At 37.9% G+C, this 21,538-nt stretch overlaps 1 protein-coding gene and 2 pseudogenes across 1 annotated transcript; 2 read left to right on the top strand and 1 right to left on the bottom strand.

Moving 5' to 3' along the window:
- LOC134326772 (zinc finger protein 850-like) overlaps positions 1-14,746 on the bottom strand; it is a 244,743-nt pseudogene extending 229,997 nt beyond the window's left edge.
- LOC134327040 (tripartite motif-containing protein 16-like) lies at positions 1,241-8,830 on the top strand. The gene is made up of 7 exons (XM_063009120.1): positions 1,241-1,831; positions 1,942-2,037; positions 3,078-3,311; positions 3,459-3,618; positions 3,899-3,958; positions 7,580-8,096; positions 8,821-8,830. Exons 1-7 carry the CDS (start codon positions 1,241-1,243, stop codon positions 8,828-8,830), a joined length of 1,668 nt encoding a protein of 555 aa, XP_062865190.1.
- Positions 14,747-18,573: 3,827 nt separating the features above from the next.
- Positions 18,574-18,682, top strand: LOC134327174 (5S ribosomal RNA; annotated as a pseudogene).
- Positions 18,683-21,538: the final 2,856 nt, after the last annotated feature.

The following is a 21,538-nucleotide window of genomic DNA, read 5'->3' as shown; positions in this document are numbered from 1 at the left end:
ATTCAAATTAGTACAGTAAAAATGTCACAAAATCACACTGAGTACTAGACTAAGTGTTCTTTATGTTTGTATGGGTGGCACGTGATAACAATTTGATTTATTAATTTTACTGATCTTCAAAAAGTGGTCTGTATTCAACCAAATAGACACTTTACTCAAGTTTGTTATCAAATTAATTCAAATTTGTACAGTAAAATTGTCCCAAAATCACACCATGAGTACTAGAGTAATTGTTCTTCATGACTGTATGGGTGGCACTTGATAACAATTTGATTTTGTAATTTTATTGATCTTCAAAGAGCGGTCTGTACACAATTAAATAGACACTACTAAAAACATCTGAAATGTATTGAATTAATAACAGAATGAATGCTCGTGTCAAATGTAGTGGATTTCGTGCATCAGAATACGGTAGATTATGTTTATTAATCTGTAAACAGCTTTACTCTCTTCAACGTTTCGGCTACCATAAAATACGGTTTAGACACGCAGTACAACTTTAAGTGCAGATAGCGCGACCGAGCTTTATTAAAGTGCAGATGGCGTGACCGCGGTAAAAAGTGCATGAAGCCGAGGTGTAGTTATTACCAAGTGTCATGTACCATTCAATACAACTGTATAAAGTCCTACAGTATGGTACAGTAAAAATATATAGCGTCAAAAATTCATTTATCATTTTAATATAATAAACGATGCAATAGTTACCAACTGACATGCACCACCCACTACACTTAAATTACAGAAACAAACCCTACAGTATGGGTACCGTAATAAAGAATTAAAAGTAAAAAAAAACAAAACATTTTTTTCTTATAACCAAGGATGTAGTAGTTAACTATTCACTTGTACTACTTACTACAACCACATTATAAAAGTCCTACAGCATGGGTACAGCAACGAATCATAAAATGTACTACAGTAAAGGTACAATAATAATAAAATATAGAAGATTAACGAAAATTAAGAAATGCAAATTTTGCTAGGACAAAGGTGGTAGTAGTTAACTAGTCACCTGTACTAGTTACTACAACCACAATACAAATTAAACATTCTACAGCATGGGTAGAACGCAAGTTTTGATAAGGCTGCATGGGTATTGTAGGTAATCAAAACATTTTAAAAATTAATACAAATCAAGAAACATAAACATGAACATGACGCTCACAAAATAAACCAGGAAGTCTGAGCTGCTGTAAATAACTTGCTGTGTTTACTGGTGTTTCTGTTTATGTGTAGAAAAATGGCAGAGTCCAAAATTTCAGTAGCTCAAGACGAGTTCAGCTGTTCAGTCTGTCTGGAAACACTGAATGATCCAGTAACTATTCTTTGTGGACACAGTTTCTGTATGGTGTGTATTAATAACTGCTGGGATCAGGAGGATGATAAGGGAACATACAGCTGTCCACAGTGTAGACAAATCTTCACTCCAAGACCTGTGGTAAGGAGAAACACCATGCTGGCTGGAGTTGTGGAGAAACTGAAGAAAACAGAACTTCAAGCTCCACATCCTGGTCACTGTTTTGCTGGACCTGAAGATGTGGAGTGTGATTACTGTACAGAGAGAAAATCCAAAGCTGTTAAATCCTGTCTGGTGTGTTTGGCCTCTTTCTGTGAAACTCACCTTCAGCCTCATTATGAATCGAATGCGTTTAAGAATCACAAGCTGGTTAAAGCCTCTGGACGACTCCAGGATCAGATCTGCTCTCAGCATAATAAACTGCTGGAGGTTTACTGTTGTACTGATCAGCAGTGTATCTGCATGTTGTGTACCATGGATGATCATAAAGGACATATTACAATATCAGCTGCAGCAGAAAGAACTGAGAAACGGGTAAAATATTATACAGCTCTCTTTAATAAGTAACAACTCATTAGAATTTACACTGACGCTGTTTATGTGGTGCTCGTACACAGTACAAGTAAATTCTGAATTCTGTGTAGAAGCAGCTGCTGGAGATCCAGAGAAAATTCCAGGAGAAAATCCAGAACAGAGAGAAGGAACTTTGTGAGCTGATAAATGCTGTAGAGTCTCACAAGGTAAGTTTTACAAACAAAAAGCTCTCAGGATCAGTCAAAGTCTCCTCAATTAAACCAATCTCCATTAATAATTACATATTTTATATCTTTGGTAACTTTGGAAGTGATGGAGAATTTTTGCTCATGAATTCTTTAAATTCTGCCTGGTTAGTTGGTGATTGATTCTGTACAACAATTCTGAGGTTGTATTAATAATTGTGCGGGTGATAAGATCAGATTAGGACTTTGACTGAGCCACCCAAAAAGTTGATTGATTGTTGCTTTGGAGCAAGATGCTAAAACATAAATTAATGTATAACATTTCTGGTGAAGACTTGAAAAGGTCACTACATTGAATTTCCCAGTCATGGCCAGGCTGCTGTTTACTGATAACATTTCTGTAACAGTATGCTACCACCAGCACATTTCACAGTGTATATGGTGCTTTTAGGTTTTATTAGATTTAATCGACAAATAATCTTGAATTAAGGACATACAGGAGCAGGTGTGTTGTATCGAACATCTGTGAGGAAATATAACATGCTGATAAATGCAGTAAAATCTAAATTGATGATGAACCCTGAAGAAGTTCTGGAGTTTAACGTGGAAGGTTGAATAATTTCTTATATTTGGGAAGTAGAGTATCAAATACTGCATTCTGTGGACTGATGATGGTAACTTTATCAAGGGTATGAAAAATCAAACCATTTAGCACCATCACCAAGCTATGAGTGATGAAAGTCTTAGTCTGGCCAGTAGCTACATATGAATGTGGATGATGGACACTGAAGAAAGAGGAAGAAAGACACATTCAGGATTTTGAGAATGAGTGCATCAGAAAACTGCTGATAATCTCATGGGGGAAGATGACAACCACTGAGAAAGTTTACAGGATGGCCAGAACAGAAAAGGAACTACTGGACCACATTGTCCTGCAAGTTACATTACATCTGGGCTTTTCTATGATTAGATCCCTAACTTGTTTAAAATGTCTTCTAACTGTCTTTTGAGTTCTAAATATCTGAGTAAGAAACATTTGCTCTTTCTGAATCTTCTAACAGTGTTCTGCACAGACAGCAGTGAAGAAAATTGAGAGAATCTGTACTGAACTAATCAACTCAATTAACAGAAGATGCTCTGTGCTAAAAGATCTGATCAGAGATCGAGAGACAGCAGAAGTAAGTCGAACTGAAAAAGTCCTGAAACAGGTGGAGCAGCAGATTGTAGAGCTGAAGAGGAAAGATGCTGAACTGGAGCAGCTTTCACACACAGAGGATCCCGTCCATTTCCTCCAGGTAACAGAACTAAATATAATTATATTATTGCTGCACCAGTCCAAGTAATAAATTACGAGTTTCCTTAAACTTGATTATTATTAGCATTAGCATTCATCATCATCTTGTTGTTTCTCTGTGAACATTATCTGTCTGGATGTACTATAGAATTTTCAGTCTCTCTCGACTCTTGCTGGATCTGCAGAATCAGCCACCATCACAATCACTCCTTTCCTCTCATTTGATGATGTTACAAAGTCTGTATCTCAGCTGAGAGAGAAAGTAGAAGAATTCTGGAAAGAGCAGTGTGAGAAGATACCAGATAAAGGTGAGTTCAAGCCCTCAGTGTTCCATTTTCCCCAAAATGCTTTGGTACTCAAACATCAAACAAAACAATCAAATCCACCAACATGAACATTTTACATCTAACAACATCATTCATTTACTCATTAACCCAGTACTGGTCATGGTTACAGTGAGTCCAGGGTTGAATGAAATACACACTTGGTCAGTTACACAGACGTAAGGTCAATTTAGACAAACACTGGGAGAACATGTCAAATATATATTTACTATGATTAGTGATTGTACTGTTACTCTTTCTGCAGTGAAGAAAATCCGGATTACTTCACCTCCTGAAGGTGAAATCAGAGAAGATTTTCTACAATGTAAGTTTCTCACAAGCGCACAAACATACACAGTGCAGCGAAAAAGTTTTGCACCCCACAGTTATATGTATTTTTACATATTTGACACACTTTAGAGGCCATGAAGTTAAAACAAGTAAAACAATCATTTAAACTGCTGTCTGTATATTTTTGATTCAGGAGATTTTATGAGTCTCAATCAGTTACAGAAACCACTGAAACACACACACACACGCACACACACATTCACACTTGCACATTAGCAGACACACACACACTCCCACACTACACGACTGTTGCCCAGATTTTCGCTCAGCGACTGGTCAGCGCTAAATTTGCTGGTTCGGGAGATCAAAATTCGGCTCTCCATCGCTAAGTGTGAACTACCCAACAACTCAATCCGAGCGGCTCGCCGAGCACTCGGCGTTAGTTGGTTGGTGATAGATCATGTAGTGTGAAACCCCCTATTGCCAGAGGTGATTTAACCTGCCTGTGGGCCCAGTGGCTACGGCTGGTTGTGGGCCCCCACATATAGTTTTCATAAAATTAGTACACAACGCAAGACAACAGAGTTCTTTTTGAACTAATATAGCCATGTTACCCAAACCATAGTAAGGACAGAAAACAAAACGATAGCACACAGACAACAATCAACAGGTCAAAACATTAAATGCAGATTCAATAAAATAATAAGTATGTAAATATGGAGTCAGGAAGAGTACCCAGGTCTACAGTCTCATCATTTCACAACACACGTGACAACAAGACTGAACAGTGCAGTTCTAACATGAAAAATAGAACACATCTGAGCCTACCTTTAGAAGTTTTTTCTTCTACTTTTCTGGAATGAAAAGTCTCTAATAATGTCCTTAAAACACAGATTTCTCAAAGTGACTCGATAGACATCAGAATCAAGTGGCTCACTCTTTCTTGGTGCATAGCAGATCACAGTTTATTTTTAACTATTGCAAGTTTGGAAAAAGACCGCTCCCCGCTGGCATTTGTGACTGGCAGAGTGGAGTATAATGCACTGGCTCTAACGTTAACATTGCTTAACTGAAACCACCAATCAGAATTACAACAGCACGTTAGAGTTTATCTGGCCAATCAACAGTCAGAAATATGAATAAAGTGTAAATGATTTACAAAATCACTGGTTTGTAAGCCTCCCCATTCTTATTAACCAAAATAACTAACAAAATAAATAATGAATGAAACAGCCAATCTGGGACCCTCAATTATTTGCATTAAATCGCCCCTGCCTGTCACCGATCAGTCGTGTAGTGTGAAATATACACCGACTGAAAAGACTCCTGGGTGCAAGAGATTTAGTCCTGTTCAGCGACCCGGCAAATCAGAAAGTCGTGTAGTGTGAACTTGGCATTACACACTAAAACACACACAATTCAAAGAGCTTTATTAGCATGACTGTGTGTTTGTTGTTAGATTGTGTGTTGCTGGTGTGTGTCTGTGTACTGTTTGTGAATGTGTAGTGTTTGAGGGGTGTCTCTGTATGTCTGTGTAGTGTTTGTGTGTGTGTTTGTATAGTGTTTGTGTGTGTGTGTAGCATTCGTGTGTGTCTGAGTATTATCTGTGTATTCGTGCAGTGTTCATGTAATGTACAGAGTATCACAAAAGTGAGTACACCCCTCACATTTCTGCAGATATTTATGTATATCTTTTCATGGGACAACACTGACAAAATGACACTTTGACACAATGAAAAGTAGTCTGTGTGCAGCTTATATAACAGTGTAAATTTATTCTTCCCTCAAAATAACTCAATATACAGCCATTAATGTCTAAACCACCGGCAACAAAAGTGAGTACACCCCTTAGTGAAAGTTCCTGAAGTGTCAATATTTTGTGTGGCCACCATTATTTCCCAGAACTGCCTTAACTCTCCTGGGCATGGAGTTTACCAGAGCTTCACAGGTTGCCACTGGAATGCTTTTCCACTCCTCCATGACGACATCACGGAGCTGGCGGATATTCGAGACTTTGCGCTCCTCCACCTTCCGCTTGAGGATGCCCCAAAGATGTTCTATTGGGTTTAGGTCTGGAGACATGCTTGGCCAGTCCATCACCTTTACCCTCAGCCTCTTCAATAAAGCAGTGGTCGTCTTAGAGGTGTGTTTGGGGTCATTATCATGCCGGAACACTGCCCTGCGACCCAGTTTCCGGAGGGAGGGGATCATGCTCTGCTTCAGTATTTCACAGTACATATTGGAGTTCATGTGTCCCTCAATGAAATGTAACTCCCCAACACCTGCTGCACTCATGCAGCCCCAGACCATGGCATTCCCACCACCATGCTTGACTGTAGGCATGACACACTTATCTTTGTACTCCTCACCTGATTGCCGCCACACATGCTTGAGACCATCTGAACCAAACAAATTAATCTTGGTCTCATCAGACCATAGGACATGGTTCCAGTAATCCATGTCCTTTGTTGACATGTCTTCAGCAAATTGTTTGCGGGCTTTCTTGTGTAGAGACTTCAGAAGAGGCTTCCTTCTGGGGTGACAGCCATGCAGACCAATTTGATGTAGTGTGCGCCGTATGGTCTGAGCACTGACAGGCTGACCCCCCACCTTTTCAATCTCTGCAGCAATGCTGACAGCACTCCTGCGCCTATCTTTCAAAGACAGCAGTTGGATGTGACGCTGAGCACGTGCACTCAGCTTCTTTGGACGACCAACGCGAGGTCTGTTCTGAGTGGACCCTGCTCTTTTAAAACGCTGGATGATCTTGGCCACTGTGCTGCAGCTCAGTTTCAGGGTGTTGGCAATCTTCTTGTAGCCTTGGCCATCTTCATGTAGTGCAACAATTCGTCTTTTAAGATCCTCAGAGAGTTCTTTGCCATGAGGTGCCATGTTGGAACTTTCAGTGACCAGTATGAGAGAGTGTGAGAGCTGTACTACTAAATTGAACACACCTGCTCCCTATGCACACCTGAGACCTAGTAACACTAACGAGTCACATGACATTTTGGAGGGAAAATGACAAGCAGTGCTCAATTTGGACATTTAGGGGTGTAGTCTCTTAGGGGTGTACTCACTTTTGTTGCCGGTGGTTTAGACATTAATGGCTGTATATTGAGTTATTTTGAGGGAAGAATAAATTTACACTGTTATATAAGCTGCACACAGACTACTTTTCATTGTGTCAAAGTGTCATTTTGTCAGTGTTGTCCCATGAAAAGATATACTTAAATATCTGCAGAAATGTGAGGGGTGTACTCACTTTTGTGATACACTGTATGTGTGTATTTGTATAGTGTTTGCATGTTTGTATGATGTTTGTGTGTCTATGTGTATGTGTAGTGTTTGTATAGTGTCTGTGTGTGTTTGTGTAGCATTTGTGTGATTGTGTAGTGTCTGTGTATTTGTGTAGCATTTATGTGATTGTGTAGTGTCTGTATGTTTAGTGTTTGTATGTGTTTGTGTAGTGTATGTGTGTGCAGTGTGTTTTTTGTATTCGGTGTTTAACACATGTATCTTTGGTTGTGCGATGTTTCTGTGTATCTGTGTGTGTTTGTGCAGTGTTTGTGTGTAGACATACACATACACTGTACACACACACACTCTCTCTCTCTCTCTTTTATGTTAATTGGTTTATTTTGTGTTTTCTCTCCAGATGTTTGTCGGTTCACACTGGATCCAAACACAGTAAATAAAAACCTCCGTCTGTCTGAGGAGAACAAAGTGGTGACCTGCAGTGAAACATTACAGTCGTATCCTGATCATCCAGATAGATTTGATTATTACCTCCAGGTTGTGTGTAGAGAGAGTGTGAGTGGACGCTGTTACTGGGAGGTTGAGCTGAATGCGGATAAGTGGGTTTGTATAGCAGTGTCATATAAAAGCATCAGCAGGAAGGGAGATGGTTATGAGTGTGTGTTTGGACGGAATGATCAGTCCTGGAGGTTGTTCTGTTCTCCATCCAGATTTTTATTCTGCCACAATAACAAAGAGACTAAAATTCCCATAATGCCGAGTTGCTCTAGAATAGGAGTGTATGTGGATTATGAAGCAGGAACTCTGTCCTTCTACAGCGTCTCTTATACAATGAAGCTCCTCCACAGAGTTCAGACCACATTCACTCAGCTTCTCTACCCGGGGTTTGGTCTTGATTTAGGATCAAAAGTGAAACTGTCAGATTTAACAAATTAAATGTAAAGTTTACATGAAAGTGTAACATTAAACTGTTTGAGTGATTTTAGAATCTGTGAGGCAGTGATACATTTATGAAGATTTTCTTTTTCAATTTATTAACCACCATTTATTCAGTGCTGTGAAAAAGTATTCACCCCCTTTCCTGATTTCTTCTTTTCTTGAATATTTATTAATCTAAATGGATTCAGACATTAAAACTAAATTAAATAAAAGACAAACTGAATATTTAAAAACAAATTTGTGTACATTACAAAATAGTAAATGTGAACATTTTCACCATAAACTTTCTTCCCGAGTCTATTACAACCCCAAATCAGAAAAAGTGGGGACAGTGTGGAAAATGCAAATAAATAATTATAATAATGTCACAAGTCTGTACCCAAGCAACAAGCTGTAATAAATTTTTAGCACCACTAGATGGGAACGATGTCATTTTAAAATCAGTTTAATGTTAAAGATTTTAATTTGGGTCTTTTTTATGCATTTTCTCCCCTTTTTCTCCCTCTCTAGCACATCCAATTGCCCAATTGCATCATGCTTCCTCTCTGCCTATGTCGATTCCTGCTCTGACTGAGTAGATCGAAGCTAACCCACGCCCCCTCCAACATGTGGGCAGCATGCTGTATGCATCTTATCACCCACACATTGACGAGTGTTGTGCCACCTAGAGTTGTGTACTGTTTTGACCTCATCTCTGTGCAGGCACCTCTAATCAGCCAGCAGAGGTCGTAATTGCACCAGTCTGACAGAGAGAGACCCATATCCGGCTAAGTCCCGCCCACCTAAATGAACCGGCCAATTGTTGTTCATGTGGCCGCTCAGCCTTCAGCCAGCAAGGCAGAGCTGAGATTCGATACGATGTATCAGCGTGTGTTTTTACCGCTGCACCACCTGAGTGGCGTTGGAATGTCCAAACCAGTTAAACAAAGTTACTTATTGACATTTTTTGTAATATTTACAGTATAATTTTTTGTCGTACGAGCGGGACGGAGAGTGTTTTACTGTATTAAGAATGAAAGTATGAGCTAATTTTTGTCTTATTGTGTAGCTTTGATGAAGAAAAAGCCGCTGGGTCAGTGTGTAACAGGAGGTTTGGAGTGAAGGTGTGTGTGTGGATAAAAGCTTCCAGCACCTGGTATTCCCAGGCGGTCTCCCATCCAAGTACTACTAGTGGACGACTAATGAAATTCATTTATTTATAAATAGTGTTTATGGTTTTACGCTTTATGTTTAAAAAACAACAACAAAGAACACAAATACAAAAATAATTATAATAATAATGTCAGAAGGAAAGATTTATGGTGTTCAGGAAAATTCACGTCTTTTAAAGCACCACGTTTTGTTAAACTCTCTTGAGTTTTGCTCAGTAAAATGTCGATAAAACAGACACAGAGTTTCTTACATTTACACTGATTCTTATTCCACTGCAGATATGAACTCAATATATTTCATGTTTTATCTGGTCAACTGTTAATATACAGAAACATGCAAGTCAGGCAGTAACACATTCCAGAAAAGTTCAGACGGGGCAATTTAGGGCAAATAATTTGGTAAAAATGATAAATGATTTAAATTAAATTAAAGTTAAATTTAAGGTGGTGAAGTTTTTATCCCATGACTCTGTATTTAAGGTGACTGTTCAATACAATGTTTATTTTAAGTAATGCCCTAAGTAGGGAGTATGCGTTATTTGAGACAAGGCCGATAGTCTCCACTCAGACTGCAGACTGAACGACCTGATAAACTATCTGATGAAGCAAAAGCTCTGAACCTTTTCTGTATTTTGGCTCCACTGTTCCTCGTTTCATGTTTACAGTTTCTCCATTTTACACTAATGACTAAACTTGTGTTTTTACTTTGTTTCTGTGGTATTTGTGTGATTGGCTGATAGTCCTGCACTGACGGTACTGTGGGTCACTGCCAGTGCTGGCAACTCCTCAGTAAGGAAAGTAACTATTGGCTGTCCTCAAAGTCGCTAGAAGTCGCTAAATGATGCCATCGCCTAATTTGCATAAGGGTTAGCTCATGTGGATAAATCTATATATTATTATAAACTATAGGTAGCACATCTCAATAGATCCATTGATCTGTATCTCAGACATATAGTAAACATGTAGTATGTTTACATGTATCTCAGGCATGTAGTAAATAATATTCTAACCCTCTATGAGGAATATCTTCTAAGGTTTTGCCTTTGTGATTTATCATACCCTGTTGGATAAGATCCCAGTGAGAAAACTATAGATCACACAGATCTTATTGATAGCTACATAAACATGGAATAAGAAACAAATAATTAGAACTGAACTGACAACAGAAAAGCAACAAAATAGTTTAAGATAACGTAATAAATGCTCAACATATTCACTCAGTAATGAACTTTATTAGACACAAACTTTACTGTACCAGCTGAACTGCTAAGAAAACACAAAACTGAAAAATAACCTAATACATTTTGTGTTGTCGAGCCCACCCAGGGACGCCTTTTATTGCACAACCTGCCTGTTGATCAAACGGATATGAGACACAACAACAATGTGTAGTCCCACAGAATAGTGGAAATAAGTAACTGAAAACATCCAGTAAACAACAGTCCTACAAGCACAAATATCCACCTGATAAGTCACCGGAGACCGGCTGTACAAAGTGGAAGAACGTTCTTTTGGTTTCAGTAGATGTTAAATGAAGATTTTCACCCAACATGGGGCTCAAACCCATGACCCTGAGATTAAGAGTCTCATGCTCTACCGACTCAGCTAGCCAGGCTTATGCTGCATGTCAGAACAGACAACTCATCGATCAGACCATCAGAGAGATGTAGGTTTAATTCACTAACAACACGACCAGGGGGTATTCCAGAAAGCATGTTAAGTGATTAAACCAGGTAAGTTAACTCTTACTAACCTGAGTAATTTAATCACTGAAAGTAAGAATACCACCCTGTTCTTCTGCGATCTTTAATTCTGGCTTCATTTCACCTGATGAACGTGGCATAATCTTTATAAATGCTTACAATCAATTTTGTTAATGGCAAAAATAAATAAATAAATAAAAAGAGAACTGCTGTGTAATTTAGTGAATTCTTGCACTGCACATGGCAGAAGACTGTGTAGAATAAAAGTATTAGGAAAGTATAAGGTTAAAAGCATCAGCTTTTATTTATTCTTAAAAGAAAAATACATGAACCTCAGTCATCTCACACGAAGATCTGTTCTGCTCAACAACAGTAAAGCTCTCCATCATTTCTGTGTGGCAGCTCCATAACTGAAGGGCTGTCAGTGTTAGACCTGCTCTGCTTTTTAAGCATCGGCCGGTTAGCTCAGTTGGTTAGAGTGTGGTGCTAATAACACCAAGGTCGTGGTTTTGAGCCCCGTACAGGCCACTCCTTCGTTTGGACTTAAACTAACAAACAAGTGAGTCTTCTCTAACTAGCAGGTCCTATTGATCTGAGCTTCAAACGTTGTCACTGACAAGTGTTAAACTGCGCAACCCAACAAGTTAAAATAACTCATCATGTGTTCTGTCCAGTATTTACACAGTGCTGGTTGCCAAATAACACCTTTTCACCTGCATTCGGCCTTTTCTTTCCTGTATACCAAAAACATTCACCATTGCAGGTCTACAACATGTTACAAAACACTTGAGACAAAAGAGCCATAAGCAATTTTTATAAAATCTGTACCAAAGTAACAAGCTGTAATTTATTTCTAGCACCACTAGATGGCAACGATGTCTGTACAACATGTTGAACTTTACTTTAAAAGTCAGTTGAATGTGTTTTACTGTAGTAAGAATGAAAGTATGAGCTGATCTTTGTCTCATTGTGTAGCTTTGATGAAGAAAAAGCCGCTGGGTCAGTGTGTAACAGGAGCTTTGGAGTGAAGGTGGGTGTGTGTGGATAAACGCTTCCAGCACATTCCCAGGCAGTCTCGCATCCAAGTACTAACCAGGCCCGACCCTACTTAGCTTCCAAGATCTGACATTCATCTGTATCATCTGGATTCAACCTTTTCTTCACCAGCAGCACTGTGATTAACAGAGTGACAGTGGGACCTAGTAGCAGTACTGGTAGCTCTTATATAGTAACACTTTAAATACTAAAATAGTAACACTTTAAATACTAAAAGGTCTGAATTTCACTTCTACTCTTTTCTGTTCTTTCCTCTCCTGTTTTCTTCTCCTCTCCAATCTTCTTTATTAACGATTTAGTATTTTCATTCTGTTATTATTTATGAATAGAATTTCAGGTTACATGAAGAACTATTTTAAATTATTACCCACCCAGTTCTTTACATCTATCTTCTATTGTCACTCCAGCTCAAGCCTACATACAAATACACTGACTGTGAGTTTAGTCCCATTTAACAACCGTGGACACATTTGCTGACATCGGATTCAAAACCAAACTCTCATCACACAGAGGACTCGGATGGAATTTACAGTTCAACAAATACATTTATTAATCAATAAAGAAACACTTGTCTCCTGACCCCTCAGTTGGTCTTGGTCAATTGGTCACCTCCATGATAAGAAAACACCTGAACTACAACAATAGTATTTATTTATTTATTTTTAAATGTAATTTTAAAACATGTCAGTGCAGTCTGTATTAGGATTTATATGAACTGGGTTTTATGCACTAGAAGATGGTGGGATAATTAAACGTAAATATGAGTATTTCTTTTTAACAAAGGAGTTTAGCTACCACTAATTTGGTCTATAGATAAACACAAAGAACAAAGACTCATGATGATAGAACAATGCAACACTGTTCAGTCCACAGCCCTCCATTCACACCTTCTCATGTACATTCTGGTTGAGGACGGTTTATTATTTGCTAAGTGAAAATCATCTAAAGACTAGAATTTTGGAGTGTAGATCTAGAAGTGTTAAAGTAAGAGGCTATTCATTTATGAAAACTTAACATTCATAATATGGAGAATTCTTGCAAACACCATAAAGACCAGGGTAAAATTCTTCCACTTGAAAGTAAAAGTTGTTATGTGTTTATTACAGTAGATTAAACTTGAATAATGAATAAAAAGGTTGGTACATTAAGGTTGGTACATTACACCACATTACATTTGATGATTAATGATCATACTCATACCATCATGTACATTTGATAATTGAAGTAGAACAGTTCAAGTGGATATTAGTAGAAAAAGAAAATACACATAGCTTTTTCTGTACATGCAGTAGTGGAGTATCATTTTATTTTCTCCTCTGAATGCGCTGGTGTTTTTCAAGACGACTTCAGTCACATTAACTTCCGTGTTACTGTACTGGTGTCTATTAAAAATGCTGCTTCCAGTAAAACTTCATCTGCACTATAAGCAGCAATATCGGTCATCCTCTTATGTGAATGCGCTGGTGTGGTGTACTTAAAGGATATTCCTTTCACTAAAGCTCTTTTCAGACAGTGAACGGTGATATGACCTCTCTCCTGTGTGAATGCGCTGGTGTTGTTGGAGAACATAAAATACTTCCTACACTCTTAACAGTGATGTAGTTTTTCTATGTGAATACGCTGATGCCTTTTGAGCAGTGGCGGCTGGTGCTAAAAAAATTGAGGGGGGCGCAAACAAAACAACAAATTAAAAACAAAACAATAAAAAACAAGCCTTTAAAAGTAGCACTATTTCAACATGAATTTTGCCATTTTTTCCTTTTTTTCTTTAATTGAACGCTTTGTGAAAGCGTTTTTTTGTAAAGACAAGACTATCATATCTCTCATTTTGGAAGAAATGCTGCTCCAATCTGCAACTAACTGTTTAACGTGAACCGAGCTGAGGAGCCGCAGCTGAATGAATCATTAAATGAGTCGACTCGGGGATTGTCCAATCACACGGCGTTTAAAAAAAAATAAGCCAATAGTGACACACTTCTAATAAGAGTGGGTTGATACGGGGTGCAGAGAGCTGCGCCCCGGTGGAAAATTTAAAACAACCAATTAAAGAGCAGCCTCAGACCACGTGCTTGCCAAAAGTTCGTGCACGCACATAGACACTCATTAGACCGGCGCCCTGCGCATGGGACGTGTGCACGATGTAAACAATTACATACAAATATTTATTTATTTTAAAAATGCTATCATGACCATTAGACAAACAGTTAATTAGACCATTAGACAAAGACCATTAGACAAACAGACTAATTAATTTCATAACTATTTTGCAGTATATAATTTGCTTGTTTTAACATCTTAATAATTTTAAGGGGGGCGGCCCCGTATTGACCAGCCGCCACTGCTTTTGAGATTATTTTCATGAGCAAAACACTTTCCACACTCTAAGCAGTGATACGGCTTCTCTCCTGTGTGAATACGCTGGTGTACTTTAAGGGCACTACTTTGAGTAAAACTCTTTCCACACTCAGTGCAGTTATACGGTTTCTCTCCTGTGTGAATACGCTGGTGTTTTTGGAAGTTAACCTGTTGAGCAAAACTCTTTCCACACTCTCAGCAGTGATACAGTTTCTCTCCTTTGTGAATACGCTGGTGTTTTTGGAGGTTAACCTGTTGAGCAAAACTCTTTCCACACTCTGAGCAGTAATATGGTTTCTGTCCTATATGAACACACTGGTGTACTTTAAGAGCATTACTGTAAGCAAAACTCTTCCCACACTCTGAGCAGTGATACGGCTTCTCTCCTGTGTGAATGCGCTGGTGTCGTTGGAGATTACTCTGCATAGTAAAATTCTTTTCACACTCTGAGCAGTGATGAAAGTTCTTCATGTTTATGCTTTGATAAGACTGTAGAAACTGTTTCCTTGGAAAGCAACAGAAACAAAGAAACAAGTCAATTCATTAGAATTACTTTTACTACATTAATACCACAATAATATTAAACTTATACATACAGCATTTTAGATGACTTAGATTCTTATCAAAAAAGCTTTATCTAAGTTCATGTCATTTCACTTTACAGAATAGCCTTTCAATTCCTTGTTTGTGTTTAGGATTAAATGTAAATAACTTCTCTGCTAAGATAAACAGATGTAGTTTGACTTCACCCATCATGCTTTGTGGCTCCATCAAGTTCATTTGCACACGTTCCATAGATAATGAGCTAGTACTTCATACAAGAAGGTGTGAATGGTTGGCTGATGATTGACCAATGCAGAGTTTTTAACTGGTCTTGGGTCTTTGTCCTCAGCTCTATTTAAGGACTAAACTCTAGACCTGTAGCTGAGTCACTTGGTAAGAAGGATCTTCTGTACGTTCTTCATTAGAAACGACCTGCTGGAGACACCAGCTTTGTTAAAGTGGCTGCCAGGATTCTAACAGGAAGGTAAAGGGTTTTCTTGTTTGTTTCTTTTACATTTATGTTGTATTTGCTTTTTATTTTATGATGTTATTTAATATTATTAGGTTAATATATTCAGACTGTTTAAAATAGCTTTATGCTCATAATTGTGGTGACTTATGAAGCCTTTTTTACTCCCAGCACACCAAAGATTTACACTTGTGAGCTAATTATTAGTCCTGTCATGAACTGGATTAGATTTGCTTGGTGCAGGACTGATGTTAAGAAAGTCAGATCTCTTATATCTTTATTTATATCAAGTTATTTATAGTTATTTACTTATTAATATCTGCAGTATTTATAAGTATTTTATTCTGATGTTCTTTAAATTCTGATTCTCACTTAGACGTGAAGTGAATTTAATGTTTTTATTATTTATTGTGGTATTAATGTAGTAATAATGCTAATAGCTAATGCTAATAGTAATGCTAATGAATTGACTTCTTACTTTGTTTCTGTTGCTTTCCAAGGAGACAGTTTCTACAGTCTTATCAAAGCATAAACATGAAGAACTTTCATCACTGCTCAGAGTGTGGGAAGCGTTTTACTACGCAGAGTAATCTCAAACAACACCAGCGCATTCATACAGGAGAGAAGCCATATCACTGCTCAGAGTGTGGAAAAAGTTTTACTACGCAGAGTAATCTCCAACAACACCAGCGCATTCATACAGGAGAGAAGCCATATCACTGCTCAGAGTGTGGGAAGAGTTTTACTACGCAGAGTAATCTTCAACGACACCAGCGCATTCACACAGGAGAGAAGCCATATCAGTGTTCAGAGTGTGTAAAGAGTTTCACTCAAAGTAGTGACCTTAAAGTACACCAGCATGTTCACACAGGAGAGAAACTGTATCACTGCTCAGAGTGTGGAAAAAGTTTTACTCAACGATGTAAACTCCAACAACACCAGCGAATTCACACAGGAGAGAAGCCATATCACTGCTCAGAGTGTGGAAACAGTTTTGCTGAATATGGTACCCTTCAAAAACACCAGCGTGTTCACACAGGAGAGAAACCATATTATTGCTCAGTGTGGAAAGAGTTTTATTCAAAGTAGTGACCTTAAAGTACACCAGCGTGTTCACACTGGAGAGAAGCCGTATCACTGCTCAGTGTGTGGAAAAAGTTTTACTCAACGGAGTAAACTCCAACAACACCAGCGTATTCACACAGGAGAGAAACCATATCACTGCTCAGAGTGTGGAAAGAGTTTTGCTCAACAGGGTAATCTTCAAAACCACCAGCGTATTCACACAGGAGAGAAACCATATCACTGCGTGTGGAAAGATTTTTGCTCATGAAAATAATCTCAAACGGCATCAGCGTATTCACATTGAAAAACTACATCACTGTTAAGAGTGTGGGAAGTATTTTATTGCACATTATGTTCTCCAACAACACCAGCGCATTCACACAGGAGAGAAGTCGTATCACCGTTCACTGTCTGAAAAGAACCTTAGTGAAAGGAATATCCTTTAAGTACACCACACCAGCGCATTCACATAAGAGGATGACCCACATTGCTGCTTATAGTGCAGATGAAGTTTTACTGGAAGCAGCATTTTTAATAGACACCAGTACGGTCACACAGAAGTTACGTTTTTGTGACTGAAGTCGTGTTTCATTTTCAAATATCCACTAGAACTGTTCTACTTCAATTATCAAATGTACATGATGGTATGAATATGATCATTAATCATCAAATGTAATGTGGTGTAATGTACCAACTTCAGATCTGAATCTGTTTTTATTCTTTATTCAAGTTTAATCTACTTTAATAAACACAGAACAACTTTTACTTTCAAGTGGAAGAATTTTACCCTGGTCTTTATGGTGTTTGCTAAGTTTTCATTAATTAAAAACCCTTTTACTTTAACACTTCTAGGTCTACTTTTCAAAATTCTAGTCTTTAGATGATTTCCACTTAGCAAATAATGAACCGTCCTCAACCAGAATGTACATGAGAAGGTGTGAATGGAGGGCTGTGGACTGAACAGTGTTGCATTGTTCTATTATCATGAGTCTTTGTTCTTTGTGTTTATCTATAGACCAAATTAGTGGTAGCTAAACTCCTTTGTTAAAAGTAATACTCATATTTACATTTAATTATCACACCATCTTCTAGTACATAAAACCCAGTTCATATAAATCCTAATACAGATTGAACTAATATTACATTTAAAAATAAATAAATACTATTGTTGTAGTTCAGGTGTTTTCTTATCATGGAGGTAACCAACTGTCCAAGACCAGTTGAGGGGTCGGGAGACAAGTGTTTCTTTATTGATGAATAAATGTATTTGTTAAACTGTAAATTCCATCCGAGTCCTCTGTGTGATGAGTGTTTGGTTTTGAATCCGATATCAACAAATGTGTCCATGGTTGTTAAATGGGACTAAACTTACGGTCCATGTATTTGTATGTAGGCTTGAGCTGGAGTGACAATAGAAAGTGAATGTAAAGGACTGGGTGGGTAATAATTCAAAATAGTTATTCATGTAACCAGTGGCAGGGCAGTGGTAACTAAGTGGTTAAGGTACTTGACTAGTAAGCCAAAGGTTGCCGGTTCAAGCCTCATCATTGCCAAGTTGCCACTGTTGGGCCCCTGAGCAAGGCTCTCCACCTTCAGTTGCTCAAATTGCATTCAATGACAATTGTAAGTTGCTTTGGATAAAAAGTGTCTGCTAAATGCCGTAAATGTAACCTGAAATTCTATTCATAAATCATAAGAGAATAAAAAGACTAAATCATTAATAAAGAAGACAGAAAACAGGAGAGGAAAGAACAGAAACGAGTAGAAGTGAAATTCAGAGATTTTAGTATTTAAAGTGTTACTATTAAATGTAATAAGAGCTCCCAATACCGCTGCTAGATCATCTGTCACTCTGTTAATCACAGTGCTGCTGGTTAAGAAAAGGTTGAATCCAGATGATTTGTTGTGGTGTTTTTGTACTAAATGCAGGTGAAAGAGGATCAGCAGCAGCAGCTGAGCTGTGTGTGTGGTTCTCTGTGTGTTTTGTCACTGTTTCAGGATCTTTTATTTGAAAAGCTGCATGTAGAACAGAGAAAGTAAAAGACGACACACAGCGGAGTGAAAGGCTGAGCGACGGACGTCTATAAGAAGCAGCGTCATTACAGCGTCTCACGTTTATGGCCACACCACCCTGAGAACACCTGATCTCGGAAGCTAAGCAGGGTCGGGCCTGGTTAGTACTTGGATGGGAGACCGCTTGGGAATACCAGGTGCTGGAAGCTTTTATTCACACACACCCACCTTCACTAGGGTGGCCACATTCATAGTCACAAAAAGGAGGACGTCATATTAGGAACAGGGGGACATGATACTGCAACATACAGAATGAATCCAGAACCCATATAACAGAGTTTTTGACCAATTTAAGCAAGAATTCTATAACAAATTACTGTTTTACTCACATTAAAATTTGTTACATTTTCAGCAGACGCTTTTATCCAAAGCGACTTACAGAATGATCTGAACACGATGAGCAGTTGAGGGTTAAGGGCCTTGCTCAGGGACCCAACAGTGGCAACTTGGTGGTGGTGGGGCTTGAACCGGCAACTTTTTGTTTACTAGTCCAGTACCTTAACCACTGAGCTACCTGCCTCCAAAAGTTTATTATTTGGCATTTTCACTGCGTTCCAGATCATGAGAGCTGAGTGACTGACTCAGGTAGAAGTGTTTACAGAACAGAGTGGGCAGGTGAAATTCAACCACCCAATCACAGACTAGCATTTAGAGGGCGGACCTTCTGCGATTGGCCAGTGGTAGCACTGTAAGCAGTGAAATAAGGCTGTTAAACCAATGAAATACAAAGCATTTGTTTTGACATGTACCTGAGCCAATGACAGATAATATTAATCAAAAATGAAACCAGTTCACTCCAAAAGGACGATTTTAACCGTCCATCCTAGTGTTGCGTGAATGGAGGACTGGCAGCTGAAAAGCCGGACTGTCCGCCCTAAAACCTGACGTCTGGCCATCCTACTGGAGACCAGCTGTCCAAAGTGGAAGAACAACCTTTTGGGTTCTGTAGATGTTAAATGAAGATAGTCACCCAACATGTGGTTTGAACCCACAACCCTGAGATTAAGAATCTCATGCGCTACCAACTGAGCCGAGGCCAGCACACGTATGTCGAGGTATGGGTTGCGGAAATGCTTTTCAGAGACACTGGTTCGAACCCCGCTTTGGGCGATTTTGTACTTCTTCACTTTTAGAAAAAATAATCCAAAAATGCATCGTAACTGACAGTAAAGATCTCTTGATATGTAAATCGCAAATGAACAATTGTACATGTGTTTACAGTTGCCGTTTTATCACTTTTATAAAGCGTTTTTATTTAGCTTTATAAAGCGTTTTTATTTACTTTTAAACAGCGTTTCCACACTTTAAAATAAATAAATTTAACTTCATTAATTCGTTTACATTAAAAAAGTGTTATAATAACAAAAAACTACTTTATTTACATGTTAACCTGCTGTTAAGGACAAAAGTAAATAAATAAATTCCTTATGAACATCACACCTGACTAACAGTCGATTCCAGCCTATTATGCGTCTTTTTATTTGCTAAACAGTCAATTCCAGTATATTGTGTTCCTTTGATCACTTGTGAATTGCTGGCACATACCCATCTATAGATATTATGGTCTATTCCCGCTTATTATGTAAAATAAATACATTAAATTTCAATCCAATTAAGTTACATTAATAGAATTTCTTTTATAGTACTACAAAAACATATTCGGGTGAAAGACGAATAGGGTGTTCCAAGTACCAAAAAAATACAATGGTTAAATTGTATAATTTTTTCATTTAATATTGTGCACAAATGTGTCACCTATGTAAATATGTATTTTTTTTCTCAGCATTTTGCTTATTTGATAATTTTAGTGTTGTTGACACACAACAAGCCATTTCAAATTTATAAGTTTAGTATATCTCATACAAAAGATTTAAAACCTCAGAAGAAACTGTACTTACTCTTACTGTTTTGAATTTTCTGTGCATCGTTTGTACTCTAACGCGTCTCGGGATTTTGTTTATTTGTATACAAGAAGTTTTTGCTACACATTCTATTCTATTTGAAACCTAATCAAACTCTGTTTTCTATGAAGCAGGCCTGGATTCTCTTGCATTCACATGAAAAAAATATATAATAATTACTTGTTACAGTTATTTTAAGCAAATGTTTTTGTTGCACTGTATGATGATTTTATGTTGCACTGAATGACATACTCCAAATTATCCTGTTACATCAGAATAATCATGACTTAATTTGTTTTTAAGTTCTTTATTGATTAAAGTAGCAGTAGTAGAATGAAAATATGCCACACCAGTGGCAAGTATGTGTTATAATATTACTACATCATGAAAAAAGTAAGGCAATGAAAAACATAGCTAATGAAGCCATCATAACAACTTGTAAGGCACCAGAACAAAGTGGACGTGTGGAATTTGTGTCATAACACGTGAAAAAGTTGCTGCAGTAAATCTAAATTCATTCAGCCGTGAAAACCATTTGAAGTCGCATTTTATTTCATGAACTGAACAAATGTTTTCCAGTCTTTTGTTGTTAACCTTGAGGTTCTTGCTGTACATGGCTTTGGTTCTGCGATTATGATTTTGACATCAGACTTAAGGTAGTAAATTTCATCAGGTGGATTTGGCCACACAAAGGAATTTCTGTTTCAATTTTGTAGCATGCATCTAACTTGCACCTCATCTCCTACAGACAGCAGTACCTGCCCAACGAATGGCAGGTCATCGTACTTGACAATAACAAAATCTCAGGGACCACTTCATCAAAAACATAATTATTAATATTCATTGTAATTACTGCTCTTATTAAGGAAGACTGGTTTTAATATTTAAAAATAATTTTAAAACATTAAAAAGTCAGTATAACAATGTCATTGTCAATTTAGTGCAACAGCAAAATTCTGTTGCACTGAATGACTGTTGTACTGAATGACAGAAATTTTACTTTAGCACATTTTACAGTTATCCCAGTGGTTAGCAAAAGCTAACATTGACCTTAGCTCAAAGACATTTCTACACATATTCACATTTAAATGTTAATAACCTTGT

The sequence above is a fragment of the Trichomycterus rosablanca genome, chromosome 14 (assembly GCF_030014385.1).
Source record: "Trichomycterus rosablanca isolate fTriRos1 chromosome 14, fTriRos1.hap1, whole genome shotgun sequence".
Lineage (NCBI taxonomy): Eukaryota > Metazoa > Chordata > Actinopteri > Siluriformes > Trichomycteridae > Trichomycterus > Trichomycterus rosablanca.
Note: the sequence above shows the minus strand (reverse complement) of the source record. Positions and strands in the feature narration are given on the sequence as shown.